Below are 11,440 nucleotides of genomic sequence, written 5' to 3' on the forward strand. Positions count from 1 at the left end.
AACAATTTTTTACTCTGTTTTCGATTTTTCATGTATCTGCAGTTGTACCATATACGTGGTTCATGTGACAGACATAAACTGTTATATATCATGAACCGCTGGACCGAATTCGGGCACACTTCACATAACCCATCTGCATGATAGTCCGAATATACCGTTTAAATTTGGTAGAATTCGTGCACTTAGTTTTTATATAAGATGGGAGGTGCCACGCCCCCTTTTCCGTAAATTTTTCTCCATGAGTATGGAATTATTTCATATGTCTCTATATCAATTTCCAGTAATCTACCACAAATATTTCAAGAGATATACCAGATGAAAATTTTTGTTAGTATGGGTGGCACCACGCCCCCTTTTCCGAATTCGGGGAAACTTAACACAAATCATCTGCATAATAGCCCGACTATGAAGTATAAATTTGGTTGAAATCTTGCACTTATTTTTTATATATAAGATGGGAGGGGCCACGCCCTCTTTTCCAATACCGCCCATTTTTATCCATAAGTATGGAATTATTTGATATACCTCTATACCAATTTCCAGTCCTCTACCACAAATATTTCAAGAGATATATAGTATAAAAATTTTAGTTAGTATGGGAGGTGCCACACCCCCTTTTACGAATCCGGGCAAACTTCACATAAACCATTTGCATGATAGCCTGAATATGCCGTATAAATTTGATTGAATTCGGTGAAGCCGTTCTCAAGTTATAAGCTCACACCAAAAACGTGTACTTATTTTTATACATAAGGTACATATGCCACGCCCCCTTTTCCAAATTTGGGCAAACTCTACATAAAATATTCGCATGATGGCCCGAATATGCTATATAAATTTGGTTGAATTCGGTGAAGCCGTTCTCAAGTTATAAGCTAACTCACTAATTTGTATATATAAAATAGAGGCGCCACGCCCCCTTTTCCGAATTCAAGAAAACTTCACATAAACCATCCGCATGATAGCCCGAATATGTCGCATAAATTTGGTTGAATTCGGTGAAGCCGTTCTCAAGTTATATGGTCACACTAAAAACGTTCACTTATTTTTATATTGCCCCCTTTTCCGAATTCGGAAAAACTTCGCATAAACCATCTGCATGATAGATCGAATATGCCACAAATTTGGTTGAATTCGGTGAAGCCGTTCTCAAGTTATGAGGTCAGACCAAAAACGTGCACTTATTTTTATATATAAGATGGAAAAAAATATAATTTTGAAATGTTAGTAATCAATTAGTCGACGAGTTATAGCCAAAAAACCATGTAAACAATGTGCTGAAAATCGGCATTTGACTGCAAAGTTCGAAGGTCGATTAAAAAAAATTTGAACTAACATAAACAAACGCCGCGATACGGGTCTTCTAATTTAGCCTCTATTTTCACCCCTCACTCTCAGAATCGACCTAACTTTTGCTAACCTGAATTTGTTCTACAGTGTTATCTTACTCTTTGACTTTAAATTACAAATGAAGGTCGACGTAGGGGACAGTCTTAACGTAGCATCTCCACAGGCAAAAAAATGTTGGCTAAAATTTTTGGTTGCCAGATATACGTTTTATAAGTGCACTTGCACAATATTCGCATTCGCAAAAGCTCCGTATTGATTATTGCGAATGCGAAAGCGAATGCGAATGTTAAAATTTATGCGGAAGTTCCGCGGTTGCGAATGCGAATGCGAATATTCGCAACAACCCTGGTACCTACATACATATTAGGGTGGACCGATTTCGAAATTCGAATATAGTGTGGCAAAATTTTGTAACATAAGCCTTAGATTTTCGAAAAATCTCTCAAATTATGGTTCTCTTATACTTTTTTTTAAAGATTTTCCAGAATTATTTTGAATGTGGGTTTATCGCCCATTAAATTTTAGCATGATAGGCTGCAAGTGCTGAGTGGCGCGTTTTTTTATGACAGTGCCATGCAGTTTTCTATGCAACTAAGTTACGGTTATTGCTCTTGGCGCAGTTCAACATAGATAGTTTAAAGTTTAAACGAACCGATCTGTATTAAAATTGTTCCCTTTATTCCCTTTGGTAATTAACCGATTCAAATGGATATACCGTTGTCAAGGTATAAAAAAACCTACATACCTTTCGCAGGAGAGACTATCCTATTTATCATGTAAAACTAGAGAAGCGACAAGGAGATCGACAAGACATTTTCGTCTAATAGCGACAAAAACAAACCTTTATTTTTCAATGTGGCAGCACATAGCGAAAAGCGAAGAAAGCGACAAAGGGCATACCCAACAAACATTTAGGCTTGAGCTCAACTTGAGGTTAAGTTGAGAACTAAGGTATTTCTCAAATCTCCAACGTTGTTTCTCAACAGTACCTCAAGTGGGGATCATAGCGTTCTCAACAAAAAGGGCATTTTTCTTTGTATGAAAAAAGGACTGTTTCTCAAGATGAGAAAATGCTAGTTCTCAACTTGAACTCCAATATAATTCTCCAATTGGTCTCAAACATATCACTGAAATACTGAAATTGAAATAGTAAAATAACTAATACCTTTTTGATTGAAACGACATACATAGACGAATTTAGATATTAATTTTTCATTTTATTACTTCTTTTGTATTATGTAGTTAATCAATATCGTATTACGATAATTCACTTCACAGTATACAGTCCGACAGTAATTTTGCCTCTTGATTCACTTCGCGATTTATTTTCTTTCAAGATTAATTGAGGATACTTTGAGGATTATTTACTTTTTCGGTAATTTTCCTCTTTATATACCTTTCGTTTTTCACTTGATAATTAAAAATTTTGTTTCTCTATCACTTTTTACGTATCTGCGCGTCGGTTAGAGATGAGTTAGAGAATGATGTTGGATATCAACTTGAGAACTATGAATATCTCCAAGGTTGGAGAAATATTTTTTTGGTGTTTATTGGGTAGCGACGAAAACAAAAAAAGGGTGAGTACAAGGTACTCATGTAGATTGATGTGTAAACATATGCGTACGGCAAAGCATAAAAGTACGTTTACATATAAATATAATAGGGGAATTCGCTCTTCTGTGTATTCGTTGTATGTTGTCTAATTGTAACTACATGAACGTGTGATTTGTTGCTGCTAGCGGTACATCAAATACACATGCAACAACAACCACACGCTCGTCCAGTTACATTTACGCAGGATACAGCGAATACACTGAAGCGCGAATTCCACTAATATCAATCAAAGCTCGTTAGCTGTCAAATTGGTTGTGCTTGTTATTCTCACAACTCGAGGAAAATTTAAAGTTCTTCTCTGTGCCACCAAGGTCACTTTTTTCTGCTACAAATATTATGCTATTTAAATATATTTTAACTTAATATTTTATTAAAAATACCTTTACAAACCTCTTTTCCTTGCTAGCGTCATTTTTTGTTTACTGTTACATTTGACATTCCTCCTCTTCTTCGCAAGTATAATCGATAAAACTAGGTTGACACCAAAAAGTTACCGGTTTAATCTGAGATCTTATCTTACTAATCTTACTATCTTACTAATATTATAAATGTGAAAGTTTGTATGTTTGGATGTTTGGGAAATCATCACGCTGAAACGATTGAACGGATTTGCATTAAATTTTGTACGCAGATAGCTTATGGGCCAGATTGGTTAATGTGTTATTTTTTTTAAGAGTTGCCACCTGTTAAAAAGTTTAATTTATTTAATATGCGGGAACGACTGAACGGATTTGCATGAAAGTTTGATAGCTTATGACCTAGGTTGGAAAATAGGCTACCATTTTAAGAGTTGGCACCTATTACAAAAGTTTAATTAAATTAATACGCGGAAATAACTGAACTGATTTACATGAAGGTTTGCATACAGATAGCTTATGACCTAATTTTAATTAAGTAATTCGATTAAATTCAATCTGATTACAGTTAATCATGATTAATTCTAATCTGACTAAACAGTTAATCGTAAACGCGATTAAAAAAAATTAATTTTTAACCATTAGCTCTTAATTTGATCAAGTAGGTTTGGTGATTAATTAATTTATGCCGGAATTTCCCTGTGCACACAAAGCAAGTTAATCCGGTATGGCTAAATCGGGTTTCCTCATCAATCTGAGCAATTTGGTGTGCATTTTCATTAAGATATACACCAAGAAACGTTTTACAAACTAGGTTTGTAAAAGTTTCCAGTTTATGTATTACGAATAACAATTTTTTTTTTATATTATGTGCTTTTTATAAGTGTAAACACACAAAATAATTACTATAACTGGTGTTTGGTTTCAAATTCAGACAAACTAGACACCTTAATCAGATTTTGTTTTTAATTGGATTAACGATTAATGTTAAAACGATTAAAAAAATTTTATCATTAATCGTACAGTTGATTACGACTAATTAATTTTAATCGTAATCAGATTAACATTTTGCCAACACTGTGTGAAATCATATTCATATTCACGGAGAAAAATTGACGTTTTTGGAAAAGAGGCATGGCAATTCCCATACTGACTGAAAGTTTCATATTGCATATCTCTTCAAATTTTTGGGGGTAAAGTACTCAAGCTTGGTATGGAAATACATATGTATGTACGTATGTATGTGAAACTAATACCATACTCATGGAGAACAATGAGAGTTATTGGAAAAGGTGGTGTGCATCTCTGGAGGTGTTTATTGCAGAGGACTGGAACTTGGCACCGAGATGTGTATACAAAATTAATTCCATACACATGGAGAAAAATTTGCGTTATTCGAAAAGGGGACACGGTACCTCCCGTACAAATTTGCGGTTGATTTATACTGTGCTGATGATCTTGCACTTGCATATAGTTCAACAAATTCATTTGAACTGGTAGCTAGTCTAAATCATGACGTTTATCTTCTGAGAGCTTGGTTTGCTAAACACAAGCTCGTTGTTAGAAGTAAAACCAAATTAATTTATTTTAGCCTGAATGCGAGGAAATCACCAGATGTGAAAATTACCTTTCATTCTTCGGACTGCGATCGACTTACATTACATAGGCATTTGTGCCCTGAGGTAAAATCTGGTACTTTCAATTCCCTTGCGTCCTGCAGTAATAATTGTTTTGTAATTGAGATAGTTGATGACTTTTAATATCTCGGTGTATCCATTGACCAAAACTTGAATTGGTGTAACCACATATCCCGTTTAAAACAATATCTTCAATCCGCATTACGTTGCTTTTATCATCTCAGAAAATATTGCTCTAATAATACTCTGAAAACAGTTTACTATGCGTTATTCAATTCTAAATTATCATATGGTATCAGCTGTTGGGGAGGCGCCCCCTTAACCCTAGAACACACACCCGGGTACAAATGTATCCACTTTCAACTTTGAAGTGTTGTAACTTTTGAACCGCTATACCTATATACCGCTAACGGATCTAGGAAGATTATTTAGTTTTGAGTTCAAATTCAAAATTTGAACCAGATCGGACCATTGGTTCAGGAGCTACAGCCTTCCAAACACATTATATACGTAAACACACACCCGGGATACGTTTGTACCCCAATAGTAAAAATCCTCATAATAATAAAAAAAAACGTTTTTTATATTATTTTTTTATTTGAAAAATTAAAAATATTCATTTCACACATTATATTATTGACTTTTATTATAAAAATTATAAAAATGCATCTTATATCTAAGGAAAATCATGGCAAATAGAGCAATTTGTTGATGTGACCGAATGTTCAAGACACATTGGCTTCTTACATTTGTCGCACAGCTTTCTGGTTTTTCTACGGCGTTTTTCCTCTTGTGCGTAACATAAATAGCAAGATCCGGACACAGGTTTTGGCGTGCGCGCTGCGGCAGATGTTGATGCTGCTGTTGACACCATTGATTCCACCGGTCGGTTGAAATATGCTTCAATAGCAATTTTAGTCGAAAAATTTCGCGTCACTTGACGATTTATGGCTCTGGCTTCAATAATGGGCATACACAGTGCTTCAGCCAAGCTGCGCAGGATCTGCTTACGCTTGTTGTTTGTTCTCCAAGGCAACATAGGGTTATTCAAATCGTAGACAATGTAGGCTGCAAGAGCTGTAATGTCCAACATGTTGAAGAACATCGCTAGTGGCCATCGTTTTGTTTGTCTTTGTGTTGGATATTCCGCAAACATTTGGTCCATTCGATCAACACCACCTTTGGTACGATTATAATATTCAATTATTTCAGGTTTCCCACTGTCAGCTATTTCAGCATCATTATGCATGGTCGAAAGCAAAATTACTGCTTTATTTTTTTTGGGAACATAAGAGCACATTGTCACATTATTTTTGAAGCCAAATGTCGTTGAACCAATTGTCCTGTTTTTGTTCTGCTTCATTTCTTGAGGAATATATGATTTGTTTTTGCGCAAAGTTCCAACGATCGTGAGTTTCCAGGTGAGAAGCAGTTCTGCAACTGGCAAGGTCGTAAACAAATTGTCCATTGTAATGTTTCGGCCACTTCCTTGGCATTTGGCAGACAAATCCTTCACCACTCGTTCGCCTTGGTTCGTTTCCCTACCAGTTTCTGCTTGGCCAGTATATATTTGTCCATGCAGTGGATATGCATTTGTGGCATCGCAAATCCACCAAACCTTGATACCATATTTAGCAGGTTTTGACGGTATGTACTGCGTAAACCGTGTGCGTCCACGGTAAGGAAATAATTGTTCATCAATCGTCAAGCATGAGCTGGGCTTGTAATGTGCAGCAAGATTATTGTTCATCATCGTCCACAACTCACTGATCGGTGCTGCTTTATCAGTTAGTAAGCGTGTTGCACGAGTGTTTTTATCGTCAAATCTTAGGAACCGCAATATCGAACAGAAACGGCTGACTCCCATTGTGGCGCGATATAAAGGATAGTTTTTGACGCTCCATAAATCTCGAACATGTTCTCCATTGCTATGGTTCGCACCAGTCATAATAAGTATGCCAAAAAATGCATACAGCTCTGTTATTGACACAGGCGTCCATGACTTAGGAGTTGTGTTTGGATGCGCATTGTTGTAAGCATTATAAGTTTCTTTTGCTAACTTATTTGTGTGGCGCATAATTATATCAGCCATTTCAACGTTCATGAAACATTTGAATGTTTGCTCTATTGACAACATTTCAGTGCATCTAGCTGGTCCAGAACGTTCTCTTATAATATTTTGTCTGAGTACCTGACGACTTACATTTGGTTCTTTCATCCACTCAGTACCATCACGTGCAACAAATTTTTCGGCACTAGCAGGTAATTCATTATTTTCTTCTACTTCTTCTTCTTCATCGTCTTCTTCATCATCCTCATAGTCCGCATAATCAGGTAATACTACTGCGGCACTTTGCGAAACTTCAGCATCGTCATCAGCAATTTCAATGTCATTGATTTGAATTTCTTCTTCATCTTCTGAGTCAAAGTCATAGGGAGCGTCATCGTCACAAATTTCATCAAATAAAGATTGTATATATGATTCTCGCTGTTCCTCAGTTAGCCTGCATAATAAAAAAAATTAGTATATGTTTACATTGTTGCTTATTTTACATTTTTTACCTTCTATATGCTGCACTTGATAAATATTCGTTTCTTCTTGAAGTCATTTCGTATCCAGTTATTTATAATTTCAGTTATATTTATTTTCACTTATATTTTCACTTCTTACACTTTTGAGCACCAAAACAATAATGAAAATATCAACAGGCAGCATTTATAACAACACCTCGTGTGAAAACAACCCTTGCAGCTGCATATAAAATACAAAAAACCAGTTATACCAGTGTATTTGCTACCTACGTACCCATACCTTGCGCGACCTTTTTGCACATATCTTTTGAACCAGGTAGAATATTTCAATGAAATAAAAACCAAAATGTGTATTCGTTGTTACTCTATAAGTATATTATTATAAATTATGTTATTTTGTTTTGCATTTATCAGGACAACAACAAAAACAAAAATCCCCTGTTGCATGTCCTGACTTTATTTGCCCATATCGCTGGAACCAGTAGGAATATTCGAATGAAACAAAAGACAAAATACTTGTTATATATTAAAATATACATTTCAAAAAAAAAAATCATAGAAATCGGTTGAATAAGCATTAAAAAAACCGCAAAATAAGGTCCCGGGTAAAAACGTATCCCGGGTGTGTGTTTACGTGGTATTTTCTGGGTGTGTGTTCTAGGGTTAAACAAAATTCAAGCTCTACTGACCTTGCAGAAATGCGTTGTTAGAAAAGTATGTAACGCGAATGTTGTTGTTGTTGTTGTAGCGGCACTACTAAGCCCCGCCATTTTCGGGTCTTTGTTCAATCATTGTCGTCGAGCTCAACTACCGGGAGGCCCAGGAAACGAGCTGTTTCAATGGGTTCGGACCAGAGGGAGAGGGGTGTTAGTTGAGTCGGATTGAGCTGGCATGTAAAGAGGTGGTTGGTATCGTGGGGGGACTCTCCACATGCCGGGCACTCATTGGGGATATTGGGGTCGAGTCTGGACAGGTAGCTGTTAAGGCGGCTACAGTGGCCAGACCGTAATTGAGCCAGGGTAACGCGGGTCTCTCGTGGCAGTTGAAGCTCCGTCTCTTCCACAGGTGGTGTGATTGGGCTCGTATTACGGCATTCATAGGTCCAGAGTCGATGTAGTTGGTAACTGACTCTCTATGAATGTCGTTTATGGCTTGTCTGTATGTCGTCGGGTCCAAAGGTTGGTCTATGTACTGTTGGACTGCGTCCTTGTACACGAATAGGTGCCCCCTGACGTGCCTGGGCGAAGGCTCCTCCTGAAGCAACAGTCTGTTAGGGTGTTCACTTCTGTGACACCCCACCAGAAATTGCTTACAAAGCATTTTGTTGTGTTCCCTGACGGGGAGCGCTTGGGCCTCGCTGTGCAGGTGGTGCTCAGGCGTCATCAGAAGGCAACCAGTCGCTGTCCGGAGTGCGGCGTTCTGACAAGTGTGTAGCTTCGTCCACTGCGTCCAACTAGTCCCCGGCGTCCAAACTGGCGCAGCATAGTTTAGAACCGGCCGGCCAATTGCCTTGTATGTTGCCAGCAACGTTTCTTTGTCTTTGCCCCAAGTGCTGCCGGCGAGCGACTTGACGACCTTGTTGCGGCTCTGTACTTTGTTGACAATTGCGGTTGTGTGCGTGGAGAAGGACAGCAGGCTATCGAAGGTGACTCCTAAGATTTTTGGGTTGTTTACAGTCGGTATTGGTGTGTCGTCGACGTGTATACCCAACTCTAGCCTGACCTCCTTCGTCCAGGTGGTGAAGAGGGTCGCCGTTGATTTCGTTGGGGAGAGTGTTAGGCTCCTTGCAGTGAAGAAACGAGAAAGGCTGGAGAGATAGTCGTTCACTTTTGAGCAGAGGTCATCAATTCCATTCCCGGACGCCAAAATCGAGCAATCGTCAGCGTATGAGATCAGGGAAACTCCCTCAGGTGGTTGAGGAAGTTTCGAGATGTAGAAGTTAAATAGTAAGGTGGAGAGAACACCACCTTGTGGAACCCCTTGTTTAATCCTTCTTGGTTTCGAGGTTTGATCTCGGAAGATTACTGACGACTGTCGACCACTCATATAATTCGCCGACCATCGCTTCAGTCCCTGTGGGAGTGAGGAGGCCTCGATGTCTTCTAGTAGTGTGGAATGACAGACGGTGTCAAACGCCTTTGACAAGTCCAGCGCTACTAGGACCGTTCTCTCACAGGGGCGGTTTCGATTTAGGCCACGAGTTATTTGTGTGTTTATGGCGTTAAGTGCTGTTGTTGTGCTGTGCACTTTACGGAATACGTGCTGGTGCTTAGCTGGGGTCAGGTGGCAAGTGAAGTATGGGAGTAGTAGGGCCTCAAGCGTCTTCGCGACCGGGGAAAGGAGCGTTATCGGGCGATAAGAGTCTCCTTTGTTGGCGGGCTTCCCCGGTTTCAGCAGTGGGACCACTCTCCCTGATTTCCACACATCAGGAATGATGAGAGTGGCCATGGACAGGTGGAGGACCTCCGTAAGGTAAACTACTCCCTTAGGCCCTAAATGTTTTAGCATCAGCATGCAGGTTCCGTCGGGTCCAATGGCTTTGGAGGCTTTCGCCTTCCCGATGGCCCCCTTCACTTCACAGCTGGTGAAAACAAGTGGTGCACTGCTTTTTGGCAGCTTGTGCAGCCTCCTGGTCACTCGAAGTTTGGCCTTGTCTACCGAAGGGTGCAGTGTAAATTGCCTACTAAAGTAGGCTGCGCATTTCTTCGGGTCCGACGAAGCGCGACCTTCGAAAGAGATTTCCACTCTGTCATCACGCTTCGTTGGGTTGGACAGGGACCTCACGGTTGACCAGAGCTTACTCACACCAGATGTGAAGTTACAGGCCTTCAAGTGCTCCTCTCACTTTTTCCGCTTATGCTGATTTACCAGTTGCCGAATCTCCAAATTAAGGTCCCTCAGACGGGGGTCCCCGGGGTCGATCTGGCGTAGGTGGTCACGCTCGTTTGCTAGTACAGCTGCTTCGGCCGGGAAATTTGGGCGGACTTCCGCGATGCGTCCGGACGGGATGAAGCGATCCGCTGCGGCAGTGACTACCCTGCGGAACTGGCGTTCGCCAGTGTGTATGTTTGTGGGTGTGGGAAGGGTGGCGAAGCTGCTCTCGGTGACTTCCGCGAAGCCGTCCCAATCAGCTTTGTTAAAGTTGGTATAGGTTCGGTGGTCCGCGGGAGCAAAGTCGGTGGGCTTATTGATCGAGATGACTATGGGTAGATGGTCTGATGCTAGTGTTAGCATCGGTCGCCATGAGATGCTATTGATCAAACCAGCGCTAGCAATTGTTAGGTCTGGCGAGCTGCTGCAGCTACCCATAATCCTGGTGGGGGCGTCGTCGTTCATGGTGCAGAATGTCGAATCGTCTATCTGCTCAGCCAAAAGGTTTCCCCTACGATCATTGGCCAGGCTTGAGTGCCATAGGTCGTGGTGCGCGTTGAAGCCACCTACTACCATTCGGTTTTCACCTCTGAGTAGCGCACCTATGTCAGGGTGATATCCTGCCGGGCAGCAGGTAACAGGGGGTATATAAACGTTGAATATTTCGAGCTCGGCATCGCCTGACCGGACAGCTATGCCCTGACATTCTAGGGTGGTGTCCCTCAGGTCGATGTCTTCTTCGATAAGCCGATACTGCACTGTGTGGTGTAAGATGAACGCTAGTCCGCCACCATTATCTCGCTCGCGATCTTTACGGAGCACATTGTAGGCGGCGCAACCCAATAGAGTTGAGTTGCTGTGCAACTTCGTTTCTTGGACCGCAGCTATCAATATGCCGTGCCGACCCATAAAGACTACTATCTCCTGAATCTTGCTCTGGAGTCCGTTGCAGTTGAGTTGTAGGAGTTTCGTGTGTCTTGGGAGGCTGGTCGCGATACGGGGGGTGAGGGACGAGTGAGGTCTACCTGTGGCCTGTTGCATCTGACGCGCTTGCTGTTGCTGCCTGTTGGTAGGTGGCTG

At 40.5% G+C, this 11,440-nt stretch overlaps 1 protein-coding gene across 1 annotated transcript; it reads right to left on the reverse strand.

The window, feature by feature from the left end:
- Window positions 1-10,330: 10,330 nt before the first annotated feature.
- LOC118749288 lies at window positions 10,331-10,855 on the reverse strand (the record flags this gene model as incomplete). Its single annotated transcript, XM_036484084.1, has 2 exons — window positions 10,331-10,411; window positions 10,445-10,855. Coding segments are annotated over 2 exons (492 nt in total), but the record flags the coding sequence as incomplete, so codon positions are not given.
- Between the last annotated feature and the right edge of the window lie 585 nt (window positions 10,856-11,440).

The sequence above is a fragment of the Rhagoletis pomonella genome, unplaced genomic scaffold (assembly GCF_013731165.1).
Source record: "Rhagoletis pomonella isolate Grant_MI unplaced genomic scaffold, Rhpom_1.0 Rhpom_scaffold_00014, whole genome shotgun sequence".
Taxonomy (NCBI): domain Eukaryota; kingdom Metazoa; phylum Arthropoda; class Insecta; order Diptera; family Tephritidae; genus Rhagoletis; species Rhagoletis pomonella.